Raw genomic sequence first — 27762 nt, forward strand, 5'->3', positions numbered from 1 at the left:
TATGTGCAAAGCACTGTTCTTGGCGCTGGAGGCGATATAAGGTCATCAGGTTGTCCCTTATGGGGCTCACAGTCTTCATCCCCATTTTCCAGATGAGGCCTCTCAGGGCACAGAGAAGTGAAGTTACTTGCCCAAAGTCACACAGCTGACAAGCGGCGGAGGTGAGATTAGAACCCACAACCTCTGACTCCCAAGCCCGGGCTCTTTCCACTGAGCCACGCTGTTTCTCATAGGGTGGGTAGACAGGCATTGAATCCTCATTTTTCCGATGAGGAAACTGAGACAAAGAGAGGTTAAATGACTTGTCCAAGATTTCAGAACAGGCTAGGGGTGGAGTCAAGATTAGAACGCAGGCCCTTTGACTCCCAGGGCCCTGCTCTTTCACTAAACCATACTGCATCTCAAACTGTCAAGTGACCCTGCCCCCTTCCTGTCCCTCATCCACCTTCCCTCCAACCCCCAGATAGAGAAGAAAAGGAGACAACTGCTGACTGGGGGGAAGAATTAAAGGAGGGAGACAGGGGGACTAGAGTTAGTGAGAGGATATGAGGAAAATCTCCATTCACTTAAGGAAGACTATGAAGGTGATCTTGATATAAAGACAGGGCTTTTCCGTCCTCCCCATTTTTTTAAAAATAGCCCCTCTGTTCTGCATGCTGAAACACAGTTGGGGATTGGGAAGAGGGAGGAGAATAGGATTCAAGCATGCATGTCTGTTGGGTAAAGGGAGGAAAGAAGAGAAAAGAGAGGGAGAGAGAGAGAGAGAGAGGGAGAAAGCGAGAGAGGGAAAGGCAGGCCTATCCAACTGGGCCCTTTCCCCAGGACTCAAGATGGTGAAGCAGAGGCATTTCAGTGCCATACTCCATCACCTTTCCATTATAAAGCAGCAGTTCCACTCATAATAATAATCGTTAATATTATTATTGTGTGGTATTTGTTAAGTCCTGTGTTAAACACCTGGGGAGATACAAGATAATCAGGTCAGACACAGGGCTCACGGTCTAAGTATAAGGGTACTGAGGTATTGAGCCCCCATTTTATAGATAAGGCCCAGAAAAATTAAGTGACTTTCCGGAGGTCAAACAGCAGGCAAGTGGAGGGGCTGGGATTAGAACCCAGGTCCCCTGACTCCAAGGCCCATTAGAACATCCTTTCCCCAAGCGCAGGTTCTCCTGGACCAGTGGGGCCGACCCACAGTTTGGCACAGTGAGTGAAACATGGTGGGAGTAGATGATCCTAAAGAGGCTCAGTCCCACCAAGTTTAAGACATCTGGTCACTTCAGTGATCCTGGTAGCAAACCAGTAACATGCACCGGTGAGTAATAATCACATTGAAGGTATTTAACGTGTTCACTGTGTGCCGAGCACTGCACTGCACTACAAAATAATCAGGTTGGACACAGTCTCTGTCTCACAGTGGGGCTCATGACACACAAATTTCCGAAGCGTTCCATGTTTTAGTCCCCCCTTTCCCTCTGCTTCCCCTCCCATCCTCCCCCACTCTCTGCTCCTCCCCTCTCCCCTCAGCACTGTGCTCATTTGTATATATTATTTATTACCCTATTTATTTTCTTAATGAGGTGTACATCCCCTTGATTCTATTTATCTTGATGATGTTGTCTGGTTTGTGTTTTGTTCTGTTTTGCTTTGCTGTCTGTCTCCCTCGTTTAGACTGTAAGCCCGTCATTGGGCAGGGATTGTCTCTATCTGTTGCCGAATTGTACATTCCAAGTGCTTAGTACAGTGCTCTGCACATAGTAAGCGCTCAATAAATACTACTGAATGAATGAATCTAAATAGGAGGGAGGACAGGTCCTGAATCCCCATTTTATTGATGAGGAAACTGAGGCCCAGAGAAGTTAAATGACTTACCCATGGTCACCCAGCAGGCAAGTGGTGGAGCTGGGATTAGAACCCAAGGTCTACCCATCTCCCAGGTCCATGGTCTTCCTACTCGGCCAGGCTGTTTCTCTAGTTTAACATGTAGTGGCTTGTGGGACTGTTATCTTCTTCAGGATAGGACTCTTGCCTTCTAACTTTTATGCTCTACCAACTGCTTAGAACTGGCACACAGTAGATGATTCATTGTTTGACACCTTAATTTCTGGTCTCCACATTACGCCGAGATTTAAAATACGGAAAGGAATGGAGAAGGGAATGGGGAAGGGCTGGGAGGGTTTATTGAACGAGAAAGGGGGACTTGACATTTTTTGGCAACTCACTCTCTTCACTCCCATGCTCTCCAGCTTCTCTTCCAGAGTCTCCTCCAGAATTGGCCGGAACTGCTTCAGTAAATTGGGGTTACTCCTTAGTGCTTCCAAAACCTGCTGCTTTCGATCCAGGGAGTCCTCCAGTTCTGCAGCAAAATCAGATCAACCTTCTCAGAAGTGTCACTGAACAAACTCTCCAGGTGGCCTGAAAGCTGTGCACATCTAAGAGAAATCTAACCTCGGTTTTCTGGGAGGTGGGGGGAGTGTCTCCCCACTTTGAGTTAGCCTAACCTGGCACAACAAGGCCTAGGGAGAAAAGAGCAGTAACTGGGAATTCCTGGAAGGGAATGGAAGGGTAAGAGGGGGGATTGAAGAGATTTAAATGAATCTACAAATTAAGCACTTCATTTTGAAACAATGACTTGAGCACTATAATTTACTGGGCTGGACCTGCTTTTGACCTGCTGAAAACCACATTGGTCTACTTTGGTCTTTCAGCCAACTTCCCCCACTATTTTCCAGCTCTAACTCTTCACCCCCAGAAAAACCACCTTTTAATTATACTTCGTTCTTGAATCTCTAGTCTCAGATCCTTCGTTAATGCTCTTCATCTGTCCTGGAACCTCCGTAACCCTCACCGGCAATCCAGACCACGGTGGCTCCCACTTTCTAGCCTCTCTGAAGATTCCACCTCCTCCAAGAAACCTTCCCCTATTAATTCTCATCACCCCAACCTTTATCAACTCAGAGCCTCCATTAGCATTTACATATTTAAGGCCTTTGGGGGCAGGGCACGTTTCTTGGGCTTCTGTCATACTTCGCCATCATTTAGTACACTTCGACATGTTCAGTTAGGTGCTCAATAAGTATCATTACTACAATCACTACGGTTACTATCACTTCTATTATTTATACTCATTCTCAGCACTTTAACATACATACAGACACATATATGTGTGTATACATATATGTATATATTTACACACACATACACATATGTGTCTGTATGCGTGTATATATATGTATGTATATATGTATGTATATATGTGTGTGTATACGTGTGTATGTGTGTATATATGTATGTATATATGTGTGTATATATATATGTATGTGTGAGCATGTAATAGTGTGATATATGTATTGCATATATGTATGTTATACATATATGTATATTGTGTGTGTGTGTGTAAAAATGTATATATGTGTGTATGTATATGTATATATACATATAGTGTTTAACCAGACATTTAATCATTATCTTTTATCCTGGCATTTTGGCTCTACAGCCTGATTCTTGTTCTTGTTCTTCATTCTGGTGCCACTATCCGAAGATAATTGTTTTATGTTGTTCTCACCATTGGACTGTCAACTTCTTGTGGGCAGGGAACATGAGTTTTGTTTTTGCTGTTCTTTCCCAAGCACTTAGATTAGTGCTAGGAGCTCGATAAATAATAATAATAATAATGAGCATTTTTGATAAGCACTTACTATGTTCCAAGCACTGTTCTAAGCACTGGGGTAGATACAAGGTTAACAGGTTGTCCCACGTGGGGCTCACAATCTTAATCTCCATTTTACAGATGAGGTAACTGGGGCACAGAGAAGTTAAGTGACTTGCCGAAAGTCACACAGCAGACAACTGGCAGTGCCGGGATTAGAACCCACGACCTCTGACTCCCAAGCCCATGTTCTTTCCTCTAAGCCACTATCTCCACGAGTACCACTGACTAATTGTCTGAAAAGGAAATCCTAAAGAGAATATGGTGACTTTTTTTAAGTGCTTACTATGTGCCAAGCACTGTACTGAACACTAGGATAGAAAGAAGATAATCCAGTGGGACATAGTGATAGTGCGTAATCCTTCTTAGCCTCCTAATAATAATGATGGTATTTGTCCATTCATTCATTCATTCAATTGAATTTATTGAGCGCTTAACTGTGTGCAGAGCACTGTACTAAGCACTGGGGTAGATACACGGTTATCAGGTTGTCCCACATGGGGTTCACAGTCTTAATCCCCATTTTACTGATGAGGTAACAGAGGCACAGAGAAATCACACAGCTGACAAGTGGTGGAGGGGGATTCGAACCCCCGACCTCTGACTCCCAACCCCACGCTCTTTCCACTAAGCCACGCTACTTCTCCCAGCTCACGCAATTCAGGTCCAACAATCCGTATAATAAAAAAAGCTACCTCCCCCACTCAGAAAACAGATCCAAATCCCTGCTGCTGCTTTGATCAACTGCAATCGCTATGACCTTTAATATGCCCAAATTGGAGAGCAGAGACTGATAAGAGTTTATTTGCATACCTTCTTCAGTAGACTCTTCTTTCTCATTCGCAGCCTTGGACGCGGGTTGGATCACTGGATCGAAAGAAGAAAAACGTATCAAACGTGCAACAGAACCCTGTCAGAGGATAAGGTTACTGTACCTTCCCAAGCACTTAGTACAGTGTTCTGCACACAGTAAGAGCTCAGTAAATACAACTGACACTTCAGGGGTCCCCCAACTGGGAGGCGGCTGAAACCCAAAGAATCCGTAATCCTAGATCTCACGGTTACCAGAGAAAAGACCCCGGAGTGTGCTGAGAAGCAGCATGGCCCAGTGGATAGAGCATGGGCCTGAGAAGGACCTGGATTCTAATCCTGTCTCCGCTCTGTGCCTGCAGTGTGACCTTGGAAAAATCGCTGTACTTCTCTGTGCTCCAGTTCCCTCATCTGTAAAATGGGGATTAAGACCGTGAGCCCAATGTGGGACAGGGACTGTGTCCAACCCAATTACTTTGTGTCTACCCCCAGAGCTTAGTACAGTGTCTGGCACATAATAAGCACTTAACAAGTACCATAATTATTATTAGGACCAGAGGACCAGTGCCAGCTTCTCCTGGTTCCCATCACTAGGATGCCAACTTGGGTCTCCATCAGATAATACGCTCGTCACGTCAGTCCTAGTTCTGATTCTCAGAAAAATGAGTGGGACGAGCTGGGAACCGGATTGTTCCTTTGGACTCACGGAAAGGGTGGCTGGTCAGGGCACTTGGGGATAGCCAAAGCCCAGATGCACATGAGCAAAATGTGCGCCCTGCATGCCCTCGGACCTCCCGCCGGGACTGGGGAAGTCTCTGACTGCTCCCAGAATGTTCTGGGCAGACCGGGCTGGGCCTGCAAGTGGCTGCTCTGACTTCTACTGAAGCAGTGTGGCTCAGTGGAAAGAGCCTGGGCTTCGGAGTCAGAGGTCACGGGTTCGACTCCCGGCTCTGCCACTTGTCAGCTGTGTGACCGTGGGCGAGTCACTTAACTTCTCGGTGCCTCAGTTATCTCATCTGTCAAATGGGGATTAAGACTGTGAGCCCCACATGGGGCAACCTGATTCCCCTGTGTCTACCCCAGCGCTTAGAACAGTGCTCGGCACGTAGTAAGCGCTTAACAAATACCAGCATTATTATTATTATTCTCTGGGCCTCAATTACCTCATCTGTAAAATTGAGACTGTGAGCCCCACGTGGGACGGGGACTGTGTCCAACCCAATTTGCTTGCATCCACCCCAGTGCTTAGAACAGTTCCTGGCACATAGTACACGCCTAAGAAATACCACAATTTTTATAGAGCATGGGCCTGAGAGTCAGAAGGACCTGGGTTCTAATCCCAGCTCTCCACTTATCTGCTTGGGACCAGGGGCAAGTCACTTCACTTCTCTGTACCTCAATTTCCTCATCTGTAAAATGAGGATTAAGACTGTGAGCGAGCCCATGTGGGACAGGAACCGTGTCCAACCTGATCAGTTTGTATCTAACCCGGTGCTTAGAAGAATACTTGACACATAAAAGGTGTTTAACAAATACCATCATCATCATCTCAGCCTCCCTCACCATGGCCAAGCCCACTACCTTCTCTTCCCATTATTAATAATAAAAATAATAATAATAGTAATAATAATCATGGTACTTGTTAAGCGCTTACCATGTGCCAAGCACTTTTCTAAGTGTTGGGGTGGATACAAGCAAATCAGATTGGACATATTTACCATCCCACGTGGGATTCACAGTCTCAAGCCCCATTTTACAGATGAGGTAACTGAGGCCCAGAGAAGTGAAGTCACTTGTCCAAAGTCACACAGCAGACACGTGACAGAGCCAGAATTAGAACCCATGACTTAGAACCCATTACCCAGGGCTGTTACCTGCCCTCTTCCACCCCATCCCATACGGCTTTCCAGTGACCCAGAAGGAATGAGAACAGCACCTGCAGTTTGAGGCCGCATCGAACCTCAGCAAAGCTAGTGGCCACGGTAGCCACTGTATAAACTCTGAATCTCAAGGAGCAATTCTACTCATCTAGCCACAGCTCCCTCCTGACTTTGGTTTCTATTTTGCTTTTCAGCATAATGGACAGAACACTGGCCTGGGAGTCAGAAGGTCATGGGTTCTAATCCCGGCTCCACTACTTGTCTGCTGTGGGACCTCGGGCAAGTCATTTCACTTCTCAGTGCCTCAGTTCCCTCATCTGTGTGAGCTCCATGTGGGACAGGGACTGTGTCCCACCCGATTAACTGGTATCCACCCCCGCGCGTGGCTCAGTGGAAAGAGCCTGGGCTTCGGAGTCAGAGGTCATGAGTTCGACTCCCGGCTCTGCCACTAGTCAGCTGTGTGACTATGGGTAAGTCACTTAACTTCTCTGTGCCTCAGTTGCCTCATCTGTAAAATGGGGATTAACTGTGAGCCTCATGTGGGACGACCTGATTACCCTGTATCTCCCCCAGCACTTAGAACAGTGCTCTGCACATAGTAAGCGCTTAACAAATATCAACATTATTATTAAAGGTGCTTGAGACATGGTAAGGGTTTAACAGATACTATTACCATTATTATTATTAAATGTTTGTCCTCGTCTCTCATGCCATTTTAATGTTTTAGTGTTTCACTGCTCTCAGTGTTTCCATCTCCAGACCTCGCCCATCCCACCCCACCCCACCACCACTTATATTCATAGATTCTCAACCCCTCAAGGGAAAGGGATCATTTCTAATTCCCAGCTGTGTATTCTTTCCCAGCTCTTAGTGCGGGGACATAACAAACCGACATGGATAGTTGTTGATCTACAGGCACTTGGAGGCCTTGTGATAGCTGCTATTATCAAGTAAGTAGACGATATTTTAAAAGGATTTCCAGCTGTCTATTCTTTCCCAGCTCTTAGTGCGGGGACATAACAAACTGACATGGATAGTTGTTGTTCTACAGGCACTTGGAGGCCTTGTGATAGCTGCTATTATCAAGTAAGTAGACGATATTTTAAAAGGATTCCCAGCTGTCTATTCTTTCCCAGATCTTAGTGCAATACATGACATTCTAGTACATGACATTCCATGGGTTACCCTGATCCCAGCTCTGCCATGTTTCTGCTGTGTGGTCTTGGACGGGTCACTAAACTTCTCTGGGTCTCGGTTAACTCATCTGTAAAATGGGGTATCTGTCCTATTCCCTCCTTCTTAGACTGTGAGCCCCATGTGAGACAGGGACTGTGTCCAACCTGATAAACTTGTATGTACCCCAGCACTTAGAACATTTCTTGTCACATAATAATAATAATTGTGGTATTTGTTAAGTGCTTACTATATGCCAGGTACTGTACTAAGCACTGGGGTGGATACAAGAAAATTAGAGAAGCAGCATGGCATAGTGGAAAGAGCCTGGGCTTGGGAGTCAGAGGACATGGGTTCTAATCCCAGCTCCGCCACTTGTCTGCTGCGTGACCTTGGCCAAGTCGCTTAACTTCTCTGTGCCTCACTTACCTCATCTGTAAAATGGGGATTAAAACTGTGAGCCCCAAGTGGGACAAACCGATTACCTTGTACCTACCCCAGCGCTTAGAACAGTGTTGGCACATAGTAAGCACTTAACAAATACCATCATAATAATAATAATAATAATAAGTGGGACACAGTCCCTGTCCCACGTCGGGTTCACAGTCTCAATCCCCATTTTTACAGATGAGGTAACAGCGGCACAGAGAAGTAAAGTGACTTGCCCAAGGCCACATGGGAAACAAATAGCAAGGCAGCTCTTAACCAGTACCATTATTATTGTGCAGCCTAAAGTAATAAAATAATATGGAGAAGACCTTCCAAACCTAGACCACCCAAACCTCTGTAAAATGGGGATTGAGACTGTGAGCCCCTCAAGGGACAGGGATTGGGTCCAACACAATTTGCTTGTATCTACCCCAGCGCTTAGTACAGTGCCTGGCATATAGTAAGCACTTAACAAATACCATAATTATTATTATTAGAATTATTAGAGTGCTTCTCCTGGGAGAACCCTAGTCTGTGCTCATGTTTACACACAAGCACAGCACAAACAGACACTCACACACACATCTCTTCTAGAACTTTGCATTCCCCTCCAGAGTCCCTCTTAAGAGAGAGGGCTACTTCAAGGCAGATCGACTCAGCCTCAGGAACCGAGGCTGGGTGCTTATTCATCGTACTTCTTAAGAGCTTACTTTGTGCCAAGAATTGTTCTAAGTTCTAGGACAGATACAAGTTAATCAGGTGGGACACAATCCCTGTACCAATTGGGGCTCACCCTCTTAATCCCCATTTTACAGATGAGGTAACTGAAGCCCAGAGAAGTTCATTCATTCATTCAATTGAATTTATTTAGCTCTTACTTTGTGCCGAGCACTGTTCTAAGTGCTTGGAAGAGTACAGTTCAACAATGAACACAATCCCTTCCCATAACGAGCTTATTGTTAGAATAGGGGAGACAGACATTAATATAAATAAATAAATTATGGCTATGAACATAAGCGTTGTGCAGTTGGGAAGGGGGAAGAACAAAGGGAGCAAGTCAGGGTGACGCAAAAGGGAGTGGGAGAAAGGGAAAAGGGGGCTTAGAGAGGGAAGGCCTCTTGGAGGAAATGGGCCTTCAGTAAGGTTTTGAAGTTGGGGAGAGTCACTGACTGTCAGATTTGAGGAGGGAGGACGTTCCAGGCCAGAGGCAGGACGTGGGCCCGGGGTTGCCGACGAGGTAGACAAGATCAAGGCACAATGAGAAGGTGAGCATTAGGAGGGGTGAAGTGCGTGGGCTGGGTTGTAGTAGGAGAGTAGCGAGGTGAGGTAGGAGGGGACAAGGGGATTGAGTGACTTTAAAGTGATTTGCCCAAGGTCACACAGAAGACATATGGTAGAGCTGGGATTAGAACTCAGGTCCTTCTGACTCCAAATACCAGATAGAAAGGCATCTGATGCCACCGTCGTGCCTCACGCGATATTCAAACCATCCAGAAACCCAATCATCCTGTAGAAAACTGGATACATAATAGTTGCTCTAGTCCAAGGATGAAATCAGGTCCTCCCTGAATATAGCCATTATACTCCTCTGCTCTTGGGGCATGTGGCCAGAATACTTCTTTTTTTTCTTAATGGTATTTCTTAAGCCCTTATGTTCCGGGCACTGTACTAAGTGCTGTGGTAGATACAAGATAATCACACTGGACACAATGCATGTCCCACATAGGCCTCACACTCTTAATCCCCATTTTACAGATGAGGGAATTGAAGGTCCAGAGAAGCCCTTTTTTTATGGCATTTATTAAGCACTTACTATGCTCCAGACACTGAACTAAGCCCTAAAAGCTAATCAGGTTGGATACAGTCCATGTCCTTCTTGGGGCTCACAGTCTTAATCCCATTTTTCATTTGAGGTAACTGAGGCCCAGAGAAGTTCAGTGAGTTGTCTAATATCACCCAGCAGATAATTGACCTGGATTAGAACCCAGGTCCTCTGACTTCTAGGCCCTTGCTCTATCCACAAGCCTATGATGGTCACATAGCAGACAAATGGCAGAGCCACTAAGAAGATTTCCATTAAGATGTAGGCTCCTTGAGAGCAGGGCATTTGACCTTTCTTTATTCTGGACATCCCAAACACCTGGTACATTTCACCACATCACATGGTCCCTCATTAGGTGTGATTGCTACTACTATTACTTTACTATTTGGCGAAATTTCATAATTCAACTGACAGAAGTTTCCCCTATTGAAAGAGAGTGTAAAAGAGCAGTATGGTCTAGTAGAAAGAGCATGGGCCTGGGAGTCAGAGGACCTGAGTTTTAATCCCCATTTTTCCATTTGCCTCCAGTGTGACCTTGGGCAAGTCACTTAACTTCTCTTGCCTCAGTTACCTCATCTGTAAAATGGGGGCTATACTCGTGAGTGGAACCAGGATTGCATCCAAACTGATTTGCTTGTATCCACCCCAACTTTTAGTACAGTGCCTGGCACAAAACAAATACCACAGTGAGACCTAAGTAGGGCAGGGATTGTGCCCAACTCGATTGTCTTAAATCTCTCCCAACAGTTAGAACAGTGCTTGACATATAATACTAATAATAACGTATTTGTTAAGCGCTTGCTATGTTCAGACACTGCACTAAGCACTAGAGTAAGGTACAAGCAAATGGTGATGGCACCTTTATTACTGTTATCACTATTATTATTGTTATTACTAGTGATTTATGACTTCAATTCATTGAATCTGTAAAACCTCACCTTTAGTTTTCCTGAGAGACATCTTCTTAATCTGCAGAGTACAAAAATAGCATGAGATAAGAAGAATTAGTTGGCACAACTCTAGAAATGTCAACTTCCCAACAGAAGGAAATCAGGCTGACTATTATAAGAGGGAGACACTGTGACCCAAACCAGAGCTTGGAACCTAACATTCCACATTAATCCGGGAGCAGCGGAACAAAAAGAACATTTTGCTCTTGGACAAAAAAAGACTTAAAATGTCTTTCTCCAGAGGAAAGATTATGTATGAGAAAGAATGGATCTGCAAAAGAGAAGGCTGAACATGGAAATCAGTGAGTCTGGAAACCCTGGCGGGTTGATAGTTTAATTTTCGGTTTATTAGAGATGCCAGGAAGTCCCAGAACTGCTTTCTGGAGAGTTACCCCTCATTACCTCGATAACGTGGGGTGAAGAGATCTGTCCCCGCGGATTACTGAAAGGGTTAGGCTGCTGTAGGTGATTTCAAGACCTTCACTGGAAATCCTTCCCGAAATAGTGACTGCCCTGAATACACGTTTTATGACTATTCCCTTAAGCATTATTCTACTCTTTCCAAAAACCCATTTGGTCTCCCATTTTGCTCTCTTTTCTGAAAATGGAAAGCTACGTCTTGAAATTTGAAAGGTATAAAGAAAGCAAGGATAAAAATTCTCACTATTAGCAAAATATGTAAAAACAGCCTGGTGATGAAAAGAGCCTGAAGAATCTAAACTGTGAATTTAAGTGATGCAAGGAAGAATTATAAAATATCAGTGGATTTCCTCCAACTAGACATTTCAATTAATCATGCAACAAGAATAATAATAATAATGGTATTTGTTAAACACATATTATGTGTTAAGCACTATTCTAAACTGGGGTAGATACAAACTAATCAGGTTGGACAGTCCCTCCCCGATTTACAGGTGAGAAAACTGAGGCCCAGGGAAGTAAAGTGACTTGCCTAAGGCCATACAGCAGACAAGAGGCCAAGCTTGGACTAGAATGCCAGTCCTTCTGGCTCCCTGGCCCATGCTCTATCCACTGTGCCACACTGCTACTCTGTGGTTTACTGAGCATTTACTATGTGCAGAACACTGCAATTAGCACTTGAGAGATTAATCAATCAATCGGTGGCATTTTTTGAGTGCAGTGCAGTCAAAAGTACAGAGCAATGTACTAAGTGCTTGGGAGAGGACAATACAACAGAATTGGTAGACCCATTCCCTGCCCACAAGGAGCTTACATTCATAAAAAAATCCTACTGCGGCTCAAGGAGTGCTCTTCCTAACTCTTAGATTTTGAGCTGCATGTTGATAAGGGCCTGTGTTCACTAAGATTATCGCAAAGTGCCGAGTTCACTAACTCTTAGATTTTGAGCTGCATGCTGATAAGGGCCTGTGTTCACTAAGATTATCGCAAAGTGCCGAGTTCAGTGCTAGTCCCATAGAAAGCACTTACTAAATCAATCGGTGGCATTTATTGAGCGCTTTCTGTGAGCAGGGCATTGTACTAGCCGCTTGGGAGGACAATACAACAGAATTAATATAATAATATTGATATGTTATAATATTATGATATACTATATATATAATATTAATATGAGGTGTTTGTTAAGCACTTTCTATGTGCCAGAAACTTTACTAAGTGCTGGGGTGGATACAAGCAAATCAGGTTGGACACAGTCTCTGTCCCACATGGAGCTCACACTCACAATCCTCCATTTGCAGATGAGGGAACTGAGGCCCAGGGAAGTGAAGCGACTTGCCCAAGGTCACACAGGAGGCAGGTGGCAGAGCTGGGATTAACATATGACCTTCTGACTCCCAGGCCCGTGCTCTAACCACTAAACCATGTTGCTTCTCAGACAGTACAATACAGTACAATACATGAGAGGCAATAGACACAACCCCTGCTCCGGGTCGCACCTGGAGAGTTTCCAATACTCAACCAGTTTTGACTGTGGAAGGGACAGTCGAGCAGAGGCCTGGCCATTCCATTCCTACCTTGACCAGTGGCTAGCAAGTGGAAGGCCATCTGCTACAAGTCAAAACTTCCCTGTCCTGGGCAGCAGCGGCATGGGAGAGACTCGAGGGCGCAGACTCAAGTTGACTGCGTTGGAAGGAAGCAATGGTAAACCACATCTGGATTTTGACCGAGAAAACTCTATGGATCCACTTCCAGAGTGATTGTGATAGAGGTGGGGCGTTCTGGGAGAGATGTGTCCATGGCGTCATTATGGGTCTGAGATGCCTCGACTGCTTAAGACAAGACAAGATAGATAAAATCCCTGCCCCAGAGGGGCTTACAGTCTCACAGGGCAGAGATGCAAGTAGAGATGTAAGTGGCAGCTAGCCTGGGAAGACTACAGCAAGAGCAAGTAGGTTGGCTTGAGCGGATTGAAATATGTGAGGCGGGGCGTCGCGGGGAAAAAAAGCAGCATAGCCTAGTGGATAAAGCAAGGGCCTGGGAGTCAGAAGACTCGGCTACCTGTCTGCTCTGTGACCTTGGGCAAGTCATTTCACTTCTCTGTGTCTCAGTAACCTCATCTGTAAAAGGAGGATTAAGCCTGTGAGCACCATGTGGGTCAAGGACTGTGTCCAACCTGACTATCTTGTATCTTCCTCAGTGCTTAGTATAGCGCCTGTCACTAACAAATGCTATTAAAAAAAAAAGAGCTAGGGATAGAAATGAGTGAGTAATCACTGAATTGGACAGACATAGAGCTGAAGATGAGCTCCATGGGAGGGGAATGTGTCAGTTTACAGTTCTATCGTACTCTCCCAACCACTGAGGACAGAGTTCGTTGCACAGTAAGCCCTCAGTAAATGCAACTGAGTGACTGAGTGTCTCATGTAGACACACTTACCACTTCTTCCTGGGACTTGATGACCTTAGCCTGCTCTCGGAGCTGGGTATTCAGTGTGAGCAATTGACTGTGGAAGTGGTCTGTGGCTTTCTTCTGGTCCCGAGACAGAGTAGCCCGGAGCCTTTCATTCTCACCTTTCAGCTGTTTGGAAGCAAGAGGTCTTTCAGATCCATAGTGAAATTCAGCTTCCCCCCTGAAGGTAGCACGGTCCAGTGATAAAAAACACAGCCCTGAGAGGTCTAAGGTCTGAGATCTAGCTCCAGCTTTGCCTTTGGTCTGCCGGGTGATCTTGGAACGGTCACTTAAACTCTCTGTCTTCAGGGTCCTCGTCTGTTAAGGGAGGATAATGATGCCTAACTTTTGGAGAGTATGTGAGGAGAAAGTGAAATAATGACTATAAAAGCATTTTGGAAAAAATGAATGCCAGGCAAATTCAGGATACACTCAGTTCTCCCATAAAGCATTTTTCTCTGTGCACTTCGGGTAGAATAGGAGGGCAGAATTTGGCAAACATTCTGCCCATAATTCACCTCTTTCTGGCTAGGATGTGATGGGAAAGAAACAGTTTTGTGAATGCTGTCAATCAAATTTCATGTGTGATAATTAGAGTTTTCCTTCACATGGGGTCCATCAAAACCACAACCTCCTCCACAACTCCCCCCACAAGATTCTAGAAAAACTACAATCTATTTTTATGATTTTTTTTCAATTCCCTATCCCTCAGATGGATTGAGAATCTCTTGTGGAACAAGGACTATGTCTGATCTGATTTTTTTTAATAATATTTTAAAGTGTTTACTCTGTGTGAGGCACTGTTCTAAGCACTGGGGTGGCTATAAGGTAATCAGAATGGACATAGTCCCTGACCCACACAGGGCTCATAGTCTTAATCCCCATTTTAAAATGATGTAAGTGAAGCAATGAGAAGTGAAGTGACTTGCCCAAGTGACAAAGTCAGAACTAGAATCCAAGTCCTCTGACACCCAGGCCCGTGCTCCTTTCACTAGGCCATGCTGCTTCTAGTCTCTACCTCAGCACTCAGTTCAGGGCTTGGCACAGAGTAAGCCCTTAATAAATATCAAAAGTATTATTACCGAAAGAAACGTTAACTTGTTTCAACTGGGAGCTTCCCCCTCTGTGGACATTTAACAATCCTCATAATCCCCTTTGATATTTTAATGGGGATCAAAATGTTCTTTACAAATATTGCAACCCCAAAGGACCAGCATTTTTCTTCTTTCTGGCATCTGTAGTTTAATTTTTATAGCCTGTCATTATTCTCTGACAGGTTATAAAAATAAAATGCGTTATCCTATGGCTCTTAAATTAATACCATTATTTTATGATAAGTTTCAGAGGATGCAAATTTCATTCATTCATTCATTCATTCGTATTCATGCAGAGCCCTGTACTAAGCACTTGAGAAAGTACAATACAATAATAAATAGTGATATTCCCTGCCCACAATGAGCTCACTGTCTAGAGTGGGTGAGACAGACATTAATACAAGTAAATAAAATTAAAGATATGTACATAAGTGCTTTAGGGTGGAGGGGGGGAAGAGCAAAAGAGCGTGGCTCAGTGGAAAGAGCACGGGCTTTGGAGTCAGAGCTCGTGAGTTCGAATCCCAGCTCTGCCACTTGTCGGCTGTGTGACTGTGGGCAAGTCACTTAACTTCTCTGTGCCTCAGTTCCCTCATCTGTAAAATGGGGATTAAGACTGTGAGCCCCATGTGGGACGACCTGATTCCCCTATGTCTACCCCAGCGCTTAGAACAGTGCTCGGCACATAGTAAGCGCTTAACAAATACCAACATTATTATTATTATTATTATTAAATGAAATGACAGATATGTACATACGTGCTCTGGGGCTGGGAGGGGGAAGAGCAAAGGGAGCAAGACAGGGTGATGCAGGAGGGAGTGGGAGATGAGGAAAAGTGGGGCATTTCAATTTATTATGTCTAGGCACTTTTCTTTAAGCAGTTCCGAGGGTTTGGGTTTTGGACTTCTTCCACCTAGGACTATTATTCATCCAGCTCCCATGTTCCTTCCCTTGGTACCAAATGTTCTTCCCATCCCAAGGAACAAATAACCAAATTATGACCCACTCCTCTAAATCCTGGAACAGACAAGCTGGAACAGAGTGGGTAACCTCTGCCAGCCAGAGAGCCAAGACCTGTACTGCTTCCCTTAACCTCGGGGCAGAAATTACCTCCTCCTTCTCTGCTAAATGCTCCCCTTGAAGTTCCTTCATCTTTCTCTTCCACTCCATTTTCTGAAATATTGAAAGCATGTCATTAGGCTATGGTTCATGGCTACTGGAGTTTGCAGTAGTTTGCAGCCGAAAAGCATTCCCCAGATTCGGGACTCTTTCTCCCAACCCTTTTTCATTCATTCCTTCATTCAATAGTATTTATTGAGCGCTTACTATGTGCAGAGCAATGTACTAAGCGCTTGGAATGAACAAGTCGGCAACAGATAGAGACGGTCCCTGCCCTTTGACGGGCTTACGGTCTAATCGGGGGAGACGGACAGACAAGAACAATAAAATAATCTTAACGTTCAGGTAGTCCATTCGTATTACAACCCTTTCCATGCCTTCAAACAAGGATATTTGAACTAACAGTAGTAGTTGTATTGTAAGCTCCTTGTGGGCAGGGAACAATTACCACGCGTGGCTCAGTGGAAAGAACCCGGGCTTGGGTGTCGGGGGGCATGGGTTCGAATCCCGGCTATGCCACTTAATAATGTTGGTGTTTGTTAAGCGCTTACTATGTGCAGAGCACTGTTCTAAGCGCTGGGGTAGACACAGGGGAATCAGGTTGTCCCACGTGGGGCTCACAGTCTTAATCCCCATTTTACCGATGAGGGAACTGAGGCACAGAGAAGTTAAGTGACTTAATAATAATAATAATGTTGGTATTTGTTAAGCGCTTACTATGTGCCGAGCACTGTTCTAAGCGCTGGGGTAGACATAGGGGAATCAGGTTGTCCCACGTTGGGCTCACAGTCTTGATCCCCATTTTACAGATGAGGGAACTGAGGCACAGAGAAGCTAAGTGACTTGCCCACAGTCACACAGCCGACAAGTGGCAGAGCTGGGATTCGAACTCATGAGCCCTGACTCCAAAGCCCATGCTCTTTCCACTGAGCCACGCTGCTTCTCTTAAGTCACACAGCTGACAAGTGGCAGAGCTGGGATTCGAACTCATGACCTCTGACTCCAAAGCCCGTGCTCTATCCACTGAGCCGCGCTCTGTGGGCAACTCACTTAACTTCTCTGTGCCTCAGTTACCTCATCTGTAAAATGGGGATTAACTGTGAGCCTCACGTGGGACAACCTGATTACCCGGTATCTACCCCAGCGCTTAGAACAGTGCTCTGCACATAGTAAGCGCTTAACAAATACCAATATTAGAGAGGCAGGGTGGCTCAGCGAAAAGAGCCCGGACTTGGGAGTCAGAGTTCATGGGTTCGAATCCCGACTCTGCCCCTTATCAGTTATGTGACTGTGGGCGAGTCACTTCACTTCTCTGGGCCTCAGTTCCCTCATCTATAAAATGGAGATGAAGACTGTGAGCCTCACGTGGGACAACCTCATTCCCCTATATCTACCCCAGCGCTTAGAACAGTGCTCTGCATGTAGTAAGCACTTAACAAATACCAACATTATTATTATTATTATTATTACATTGTACCCTCCCAAGTTCTTAGTTCAGTGCTGATCGATAGTAGAACTAGGTTTTATTGAGCACCCATTTGGAGTAGGGCATGATTCTATCAATCAATGGTATTTATTGAGCACTTACTGTGTACTGGGCACTGTACCAAGGACTTGGGCGAGTACAATATAACAGAGTTGGTAGACTCTCCCCACACTGAGCTTACTGTCCAGAGGGGAAGACAGACATGAAGAAGACAGTAAGCTCGATAGTCAGTCAACTATCGGCCAAACAGCAACGTGGCCTCTCAGAGGACATGTTAAATGATTGGTTAAATGATTGGTGATCCTAGCGCTCATCACCCCAATTATTCAAAGTCCAGGAAAGGCCCCAACCCAGAAGCAGCCCAAACACGAGCCACCTTCCTCCTCCTCGGAGTGTGGAATTAGAGGAACGGTGCAATCCTGGAGACTTTGATGATGGGATGATCACCTATCGCTTCACTGATAGAACTTTAGAAAAGGAGCGCGACCTAGTCGATAGAGCAAGTGCTTGGGGGTCAGAAGGACCTGGGTTCTAATCCCAGTGCCACCATTTCTCTGCTATGTGACCTTGAGCAAGTCACTTTACTTCTTCTGTAAAATGGGAATGAAAACATGGACTGTGTCCAACTGATTAGCTTTGTATTTACCCCAGTGTTTACTTCAGTGCCTGGCACATAGTAAGCACTTAGCAAATACCATTTAAAAAATGATGGAGAAGGAGGGAGTGATATGATGATCTGAAACCACACAGAGCAGAAGCCAACGGTGGTTTACTCTGTCAAGCACTCTTGAGTGGCCAACAATAACATCAGTTGAAGTTTAGCCACTTCCAGTGAAAGACTGGAACAAGAGGAAGGGGAAAAGAATCAATTAATCAATCGATCATATTTATTGAGCTCTTACTTTGTTGAGGTTACAGGGAAGGGGGAGAGGACTTGGCTCTCTCCCTCCTTGTTCCAGACCTAGCAAAGCCTCTTCCACGGTCCTGCTGTGTCCTTGGAGTCCCAGAAACTATGTTGACAAGTGTTCCGTAAGGAGATAAGTGATGTTGCTAACTCTGGGGAGTGACCCAGGCTAATGAATTAAAATAATGATAATAGTAATAATTGTGGTATTTGTTAAGCCCTCACTATGTGCCAGGCTGGGGTAGATACTAGCAAATCAGGTTGGACACAGTCCCTGTCCCACATGGGGATCACAGCCTTAATGCCATTTTACAGATGAGGTAACTGAGGCAAAGGGGACTGAAGTGACTTGCCTAAGGTCACACGGCAGAAAAATGGCACAGCGGGGATTAGAACCCAGGTCCTTCTGACTCTCAGGCCTATACTCTATCCATTAGGCCATGATGCTTTTCGATGAAGTTAACAAAGTTAACTTGGTAAGTTAAGGACTAGTGCTATCGATTAACCAGTGTAATTTATTGAGCGTTTACTATGTGCAGGGCACCGTGCTAAGTGCTGGGATGGTACAATACAATTGTTGGTAGACAACCGGTAGACATTATCCGTGCCCATAAGGAGCTTACAGACTAGAGGCCAAACAAACTGGATTTTTTTCCCAAATAATTTGTTGCTTCACAGTGAAAATAACCATGAACTCCGTGAATCTCACTCTAATTTGGGAAGCTTGTAGAAAATGACCAGAAAACTTGATCCATTCTATTCTGCAAAAGAGAGGCCGTCCTGGGGGTCCAGCGAGAGAACTGTCGGACTCTCGGGAAAGCTCTCTCACCTGTTGTTCAGTCTTCTCTCTCATGGCCTGGAGCTCCTTCACCTGTCGTTGTCGGTCTTCGTAGTTATCATCCTGCAGGGTCCCGAGGTTGGACTCCTTCATTTTCTGACTTTGGAGTGCCTGGAGTTTCTGAAGAGGAACAGTAAAGATCGGATTTCAGACAGGCATGTAGCCATGGGTGTATCCACAGAGTCGCTATGGATCGGAAACGACTCGACGACGTTTGAAGAAGAAAAAGAAATAGCCATATCATTTTTTTTTCCGGCTCTTGATATGAAAAGAGGGTTGAGGGGTCCTTAGCAGAATCTCACAGGTAGACTTAAAAAGAAAAACGTTACCAGTCTGTGAACATTTTCAGTAAATTTGTCCACTTGCGTCAGAGCAGTTGGGCTTCTGGGAACGAAAATCATTAAAGAGCCTGAAGGATGGGATGGGTGTTTTGGAGTGAACTTTCAACTTTATTGAAATTCTTATCGATATCAATTATCAGTCATTTAATCAGTGGTATTTAGTGAGCTCTTACTATGTGCAGAGTACTGTACTAAGCACCTGGGAGAGTAGAGAAGCTAGACATGCTCCCTGCCCTCAAGGGGTTTACAGTCTAGATTGCCAATTCCTCACAAAATCCTTGATGGTAGGAATCATAATCTACAAAAATGAGAAGCAGAGTGGCTCAGTGGAAAGAGCACAGGCTTTGGAGTCAGAGGTCATGAGTTCGAGTCCCAGCTCTGCCACTTGTCAGCTGTGTGACCGTGGGCAAGTCACTTAACTTCTCTGGGCCTCAGTTACCTCAACTGTAAAATGAGGATGAAGACTGTGAGCCCACGTGGGACAACCTGATTCCCCTGTGTCTACCCCAGTGCTTAGAACAGTGCTCTGCACAGAGTAAGCGCTTAACAATACCAATATTATTAACTCTACTGTATGGTATTCTCCCAAGTGCTTAGTACAGAGAAGCAATGTGGCTCAGTGGAAGGAGCCCAGACTTGGGAATCAGAGGGCGTGGGTTCTAATCCCGGCTCTGCCACTTGCCAGCTGTGTGACTTTGGGCAATCACTTAGCTTCTCTATGCCTCAGTTCCCTCATCTGTAAAATGGGGATTAAGACTGTGAGCCCCACGTGGGACAACCTGATCACCTTGTGTACCCCACCGCTTAGAACAGTGCTTTGCACATAGTAAGCGCTTAACAAATACCACCATTTATTTTATTTTTACAGTGCTCTTCACACAGTAAAAGCTCAATAAATATCATTGATTGATTGATTGGCTCTGACAATCTAGCTTACAATCTTACTTTATCGTAGTCTCATTTTCTTGAAGCCTAGTTGAATTTCTTTTCAGCTTGCGCCCATCTGAACTATAGTCCTAACTAATTTAGTAGACTATTACAATGTGCCATTTTAAGGAGATGATATCATTTTAGATATAAATAATAGCCAATTACCGAGTAGGCCAAATAAGAGTAATAATAATAACATACATTTTGTGCTTATTGTGTGTACTGTACTAAGCACTGGGGTAGTTACAAGATAATCAGGTCCCACACAGGGCTCACAGTTTAAATAGGAGGGAGGACAGATATTCAATCCCCATGTTACAGATGAGGAAACTGAGGCACAGAGAAGTGAAGTGACTTGCCCCAAGTCACCACAGCAGACAAGTGGCAGAGCCAGGATTAGAACCCAGGTTCTCTCCCAGTCCTGTGCTTTTCCAGTGGGCCTCTTGCTCCTCACTAGAGTACACACTAGGAATATCTTTAGCACATGACTGGATCGTGAACTGGAGTCTTTAAACAGTTTGCTAAATCTTTCAGTCATAGGCATCCGGTTTAGTTTGAAAAATCAAGAAGATTCTGGTTGTTGGAAGGGATCAGGGAAGGTAACTACATGAAACCTGACTGCAGGTGTGAACTTGAAATTCCCATAGTGCTGTCCTGTAGACTGTAAGCTCCTTGGGGGCAGGGAACGTATCTACCAACTCTATTATATTATACTCTCCTAAACACTTCGTCTCCTCTCAGGATCGCCCCTAGAGAGTTTCCAGTACTCCACCAATTTTGGCTACTAGAGGGAGAGGCAAGCAGAGGCAAGCTTGAGAAGCAGCGTGGCTCAGTGGAAAGAGGCCGGGCTCGGGAGTCGAAGGTCATGGGTTCGAAGTCCGGCTCTGCCACTTGTCAGCTGTGTGAGTGTGGGCAAGTCACTTCATTTCTCTGTGCCTCATTTACCTCATCTGTAAAAGGGGGATTAACTGAGAGCCTCACGTGGGACAACCTGATGACCCTGTATCTACCCCAGTGCTTAGAACAGTGCTCTGCACCTAGTAAGCGCTTTACAAATACCAACATTATTATTATTACTCATTCCATTCCAAGAGAAGCTCCTGGCTTAGTGGCAAGAGCACGGGCTTGGGAGTTCTAATGCCGCCTCCTCCACATAGAGAAGCAGCGTGGCTCAGTTGAAAGAGCCCGGGCTCGGGAGTCAGAGGTCATGGGTTCGAATACCGGCTCTACCACTTGGCAGCTGTGTGACTGTGGGCAAGTCACTTCACTTCTCTGTGCCTCAGTTATCTCATCTGTAAAATGGGGATTAACTGAGAGCCTCATGTGGGACAACCTGATTACCCTGTATCTACCCCAGTGCTTAGAACAGTGCTCTGCACATAGTAAGCGCTTTACAAATACCAACATTATTACATTATTATGTCTGCTGTGTGACCTCGGGCAAGCCACTTCACTTCTCTGTGCCTCAGTTCCCTCATTTGTTAAATGGGGGTTAAGATTGTGAGCCCCACGTGACACAACCTGATTACCTTGTATCTACCCCTGTGCTTAGAACAGTGCTTGACACATAGTAAACACTTAACAAATACCACAATCATTATTATTATTATTATTCCTAGCTTGACCAGTGGCTAGTGAGCGGAAGGCCATCTGCTTCAAGTCAAAACTCAACTGTGCTGGGCAGCCGCAGCATGGGACAGAGGTGAGAACGGAGACTCGATTTTACTATGCGGAAGAAGGCAGGGCTAAACCACGTCAGTATCTTTACCAAGAAAACTCTCTGGATCCACTACCAGAGCATTTGCAGGTGGAGGTAGGGCGTTCTGGGAGAGATGTGTCCATGAAGTTCCTATAACTCGATAGCATAAGACAAGACAAGCACTTAGTCCTGTGTTCTGCACCCAGTAAGTGCTCAATAAACAAGCTCGATCGAATGATTGATGTGGATGAATCTGTAGATGAATTGATGATGATGAAGATGATGATGGAGCCTCCTGTCTAGAATGATGGATGAAACTTGATCCTGACACTTCCGGATGGAGAACCTGCCTGGAGGAATTGATTGTATGGTTGACGGTTGGTCACTCCCATTCCTGCTTCCTTGCCAAACACATCCCCACTAAGCACAGAGAACAGCGGGCAAGTTGATGGTCAAATGGGTGAATTGTACACCCGAGTTTTTATGTACAGGACCCAATTTTGGCCCAAGTGACCACACCATAGGTGTAGATGAATTTAGTACAAGTCGCCCTAGAACCTGGGAGTTGTGTTATTTAAGACCCACTCATCATGGAAAATTCACACGGCAGTATTCCCACCTTGTCCCACGTCACACAGATATGCACAACCATTTTTTTTTCCTACACTGGGTTGTGTTTGATCCAGAGAGGTGCATGCTGTTGGAAAAAAGTGTTTTAATTCTACCGTCACATTCTAGCCGCACTGTCTACTAAAATCACGATGATGGCAGAACCGATTGTTCTGGAAAAAAAAGGGCACAGTTGATCCTTCTGGCTGTCTCATCCAATGACAAGAGGCACCGTGAAACCCACCAATTAGATGAGGCATTAGAGAGGGCTGTCCCAGGGTAGGACAAATCAGGACTCTTAATAATAATAATAATTATTATTATTATTATTATTATGGTATTTGTTAAGCGCCTACTATGTGCAGAGCACTGTTCTAAGCGCTGGGGTAGATACAGGGTAATCAGATTGTCCCATGTGGGGCTCACATTTTTTAATCCCCATTTTCACAGATGAGGTAACTGAGGCACAGAGAAGTTAAGTGACTTGCCCAAGGTCACATAGCAGACAAGTGGCGGAGCCGGGATTAGAACCCACGACCCTTGATTCCCAAGCCCGGGCTCTCTCCACTGAGCCGCGCTGCTTCTTGTCTTAACCCGCACCCTCTGGGGGGTTAAAGAAAGTGGCGGTTGCTCAGTTGGGACCCAGTTGATCTCCAGACCCAGTGACTCTAGGAGTTAGACTAAGGGAGGGAGACAGAGATTTGAGGACAGAACTATTGTATCCACAAGTAGCTCCCCTCTTCAAACTCACTCCCACCGCTAAGAACCGCATCTTGTCTATCTTGCCGCCGACCCCTCTCCCACTTCTTGCCTCTGTCCTGGAATGCCCTCCTTCCTCAAATCTGACAGACAATGACTCTCCCCAACTTCAAAGCCTTATTGAAGGCCCATCTCCTCCAAGAGGCCTTCCCTGACTAAACCCACCTTTCCTCTTCTCCCGTTCTCTTCTGCGTCATCCTGACCGGCTTCCTTTGTTCATCCCCCGTCCCAGCTCCAAAGCACTTATGTACTTAGCTGGAATTTATTTATTTATATTAATGTCTGTCTCCCCACTTCTAGACTGTAAGCTCACTGTGGGCAGAGAATGTCTTTTTCGTTGTACTCTCCCAAGTGCTTAGTACAGTGCTCTGTACACGGTAAGCACTCAGTAAATACAATTGAATGAATGAATGAATGAACCCCACATCTCTCTAGTGACAACCCCAGAATTGGAGAAGCAGCGTGGCTCAGTGGAAAGAGCATGGGCTTTGGAGTCAGGGCTCATGAGTTCGAATCCCAGCTCTGCCACTTGTCGGCTGTGTGACTGTGGGCAAGTCACTTAACTTCTCTGTGCCTCAGTTCCCTCATCTGTAAAATGGGGATTAAGACTGTGAGCCCCACGTGGGACAACCTGATTCCCCTATGTCTACCCCAGCGCTTAGAACAGTGCTCGGCACATAGTAAGCGCTTAACAAATATCAACATTATTAGCTCTTCTGAAGTTGATAAGGTCATTTTCACACGAGTTAAAGACATTTCGAGAAAGAACCTGGCAGGAATGTTACTAACCCCTTCTAGGGAAGAGTTCTTACTGGTGATGTCTCTAAATTCAGTGAGAAACAATTGTCTCAGGCTGTCTATTTCCTGGTGCAGCTTGGTCCTCTCCTCTTCTTTCCATTTGTCAAATTCTCTCTTGGCCTCCTCTTCCCGCTGATAGGCCTGCTCGGATTCCTGTAAAGGAGACGGAAATACCAAATGAAGCCCGAGAATTGGTTTCCATGAGAATTGGTTTTCTAATCGAAGACTCAAATAGGCACTGAAAGCAGGGAAGAGGATTAGCTGGCAGATGGAATCGGATCAATATTCAGCAGGCTCACAACCTTTCCACAACTTCCAGGATCACAACAGTGATGCATCTGTTGACAGAGAAAAATCAATAGCTTGTAAAGTGTAGAATCAGGACTAAGAATATGTAAAATAAATTCCTTTATTTCTGTCTGACCTGGTTGATTTTAGAGCCAGACTAATTTTTTCCAAGCTGTAAAACCGGGGAACCAGGTTAATTCACATAACCAACTAAGAACTAAAATCCTTACCTCTCATCCTCTAGACTGTAACCTTGTTGTGGGCAGAGAATGTGTCTTTGATATTGTTCTATTCCACTCTCCCAAGGGCTTAGTACAATGTTTTGTCCTCAGTAAGTGCTCAATAAAATTGATTGATTGATTGGCATTTAATGACCACTTACTCTGTGCAGAGCACTATCCTAAGTGCTTCGGCGAGTATAATATTGTAAGTACAATTGATCCCTGCCCTCAGAGAGGTTATGATCTAGCCTCCCGACAAGGTATTTGGTGATTCGAAGAGATAGAGGAACTGCACTGCAAAGCAATCTCTCTCAGATTCCAGTATGAATATAACTGGAAGTTCTAGGAATTCTCTTCATTGACATATTTCATTTTTATAGGGTTTTTTTCATGTTCCTAGTTATTAAAAAAAAGCCTTGAGAAAAAAGGTCATAGATTCCTGGAAAATTAGATTATTTCATTTCCACGAAATCCCACTCCACTATCAATGGAAAATAACAGTAAGTAGGATGAAACCATCTGTAGAGCTCTACTAGGGAAGTTTACCTGGGCAACCAAGGTTTAAAAGTACAGTCTGATCCAAATTATCCTACTGCCAATCAAAAAAAAACTAAGTAATTCAGTCAAAGTATATTTTGGAGGATGAGAATTATATGGATAATTTGAGGCTGAACATGAAGCCTCTGACAAAATCTTCTTTGAATGTTTTTGGTTTTTACTAATGCATCTAGTGACCTTGAGGATAATAATAATCACAATAGTAATAAAAAAAGGAACTCTGCTGCATTGCCCTCTACCAAGTGCTTACTACAGTACTCACTGTACTGTACAGTGCCCACAGTAAATGCTCAATAAATACCATTGTCTACTATCAGTGTGTCTACCAACTCTGTTATATTGTACTCTCCCAAGTGCTTAGTAGAGTGGCCTGCATACATTAAACTCTCAATAACTATGATTGATTGATTGATTGACTAATAAATACTCTTGATGATATATGTATCAGATCTCTATAACAGTATTAGTTTCAGTGGAAAATTCCATAAACAATCTCCTTTCTAGAAAGTTTGGTCATCTCCTCATAAGCCTAATTTCTTCTAGGATGTGAGTCCCATGTGGGACAGGAACTGTTTCCACTCTGCCTGCATTGCATCTGTCTCAATGCTTAGTAGGGTGGGCTCACGGTCTAAACGGGGAAGACAGACGACAAAACAAAACAAGCAGTCAGGGGTCAATACCATCAAGATAAATTGAATCATAGCTATATACACATCATTAACAAAATAGAGTAATAAATAATAAATATAAATATGCACAGTGCTGCGGGGAGGGGAAGGGGAAAGAGCAGAGTGAGGGAGCGGGGGGAATGGGGAGGAGGGGCAGAGGGAAAGGAAGGGCTCAGTCTGGGAAGGCCTCCTGGAGGAGGTGAGCTCTCAGTAGGGCTTTGAGGAGGGGAAGAGAGTTAGTTTGGTGGACATGAGGAGGGAGGGCATTCCAGGTCAGTGGTAGGACGTGGGTCAGGGGTCAGCGGCGGGACAGGTGAGAACGAGGGACCGTGAAGAGGTTAGCGGCAGAGAAGCAGAGTGTACAGGGTGGGCTGTAGAAGGAGAGAAGGTAGGTTTGCCTCTATCTGTTGCTGAGTTGTACATTTTAAGCACTTAGTACAGTGCTCTGTACACAGTAAGTGCTCAATAAATACAATTGACTGAATGAATGAATGAATGAATGGCACATAGTAAGCACTTAAATATCACAGAAATTATCATTACTGAGGAAGCAATGTGGTCTAGTGGATAGAGCCTGGGCCTGGGAGCCAGCGGACCTGGCTTCTAATCCCAGCTCCACCACTTGTCTGCTGTGTGACCTTGAGCAAATTATTTAATATCTTTGGGCCTCAGTTTCCTCAACTGTAAAATGGGGATTCAATCCCTGTTCTCCCTTCTACTTAGACTGTGAGTTCCATGTGGGTCAGGGACTGTGTCCTACCTAATTGCCTGTATCTACCCCAATGCTTAGAACAATGCTTGACACATAGGAAACACCTAACAAATACCAAGAAAACATAAAAGCCCACCCAATTTCTGCCTATTTCTAGAGTTTGGAAATGGATAGGATCTACAGGATAGAGTCTACTGAATCTGACAACGAGTGATTTGTTAGAACAGACTTTTTTTTAATGGTATTTGTTAAGAGCTTACTATGTGCCAGACACTGTACTAAGCATTGGGCTAGATACAAACTAATCACTTGTTCCACATGGGGCTCCCGCTTTACAAATGAGGTAACTGAGGCACAGAGAAGTAAAATAACTTGCCTGCAGTCACACAGCAGAAGAGTGGCAGTGCCAGGATTAGGACCCAGGTCCTTCTGACTCCCAGGTCCATCCACCAGACTTGTGAGCCCCACGTGGGACAACCTGATTACCTTGTATCTACCCCAGCACTTAGAACAGTACTTGGTACAAAGTAAGCACTTAACAAATACCATTATTATTATTATCATTATTATTATTATTAGGCCACATTGCTTTGCTTCGACTAGGCAGAGGCATAAAGAATTTCCTCTGTGTTCTTTTGAAGCCATTTTCCACCCCAGTTAAGTAGGTATTATCAGTAAATCAGCTTCTTGATCGACCCTCAAGAGCCAACTACAGTCACTGTTTACCTGAACCCGAAATAATAATAGTAATAATAATGATGGTATTTGTTAAATGCTTACTATGTGCCAAGCACTGTTCTAAGCACTGGGGTAGATACAAGGTGATCAGTTTGTCCCACGTGGGGCTCCCATTCTTAATTCCCAATTTACAAATGAGGTAACGGAGACCCAGAGAAGTTAAGTGGCTTGCCCAAGGTCACAGAGCAGACAAGTGGAGGAGCCAAGATTAGAACCCACATCTTCTGACTCCCAAACTCAGGCTCTTTCCACTAAGCCATGTTGTTTCTCATCAGCCACCCTGCTTCCCATCATTAAAGGATGCCCTTAGTGCTTAGTGCAGTGCTCTGCACTCAGTAAGCATTCAATAAATACCATTAAA

At 44.8% G+C, this 27762-nt stretch overlaps 1 protein-coding gene across 2 annotated transcripts in view; it reads right to left on the minus strand.

Annotated features, from left to right (window-relative positions):
* The window catches only part of DZIP1L (DAZ interacting zinc finger protein 1 like), a 67618-nt gene that overhangs the window by 31965 nt on the left and 7891 nt on the right, over positions 1-27762 (minus strand). The window contains exons 4-10 of one of the 2 annotated variants that reach the window (XM_029078683.2): positions 24208-24369; positions 19072-19200; positions 15844-15906; positions 13631-13771; positions 10762-10792; positions 4523-4576; positions 2223-2356 (exon numbers count right to left, since the gene is read on the minus strand). In XM_029078683.2, the coding sequence (XP_028934516.1) occupies positions 2223-2356; positions 4523-4576; positions 10762-10792; positions 13631-13771; positions 15844-15906; positions 19072-19200; positions 24208-24369 (714 nt within the window). The remainder of the gene's footprint in view (positions 1-2222; positions 2357-4522; positions 4577-10761; positions 10793-13630; positions 13772-15843; positions 15907-19071; positions 19201-24207; positions 24370-27762) is intronic. The other variant, XM_039913395.1, reaches the window with a different exon arrangement.

The sequence above is a fragment of the Ornithorhynchus anatinus genome, chromosome 1, assembly GCF_004115215.2.
Source record: "Ornithorhynchus anatinus isolate Pmale09 chromosome 1, mOrnAna1.pri.v4, whole genome shotgun sequence".
Lineage (NCBI taxonomy): Eukaryota > Metazoa > Chordata > Mammalia > Monotremata > Ornithorhynchidae > Ornithorhynchus > Ornithorhynchus anatinus.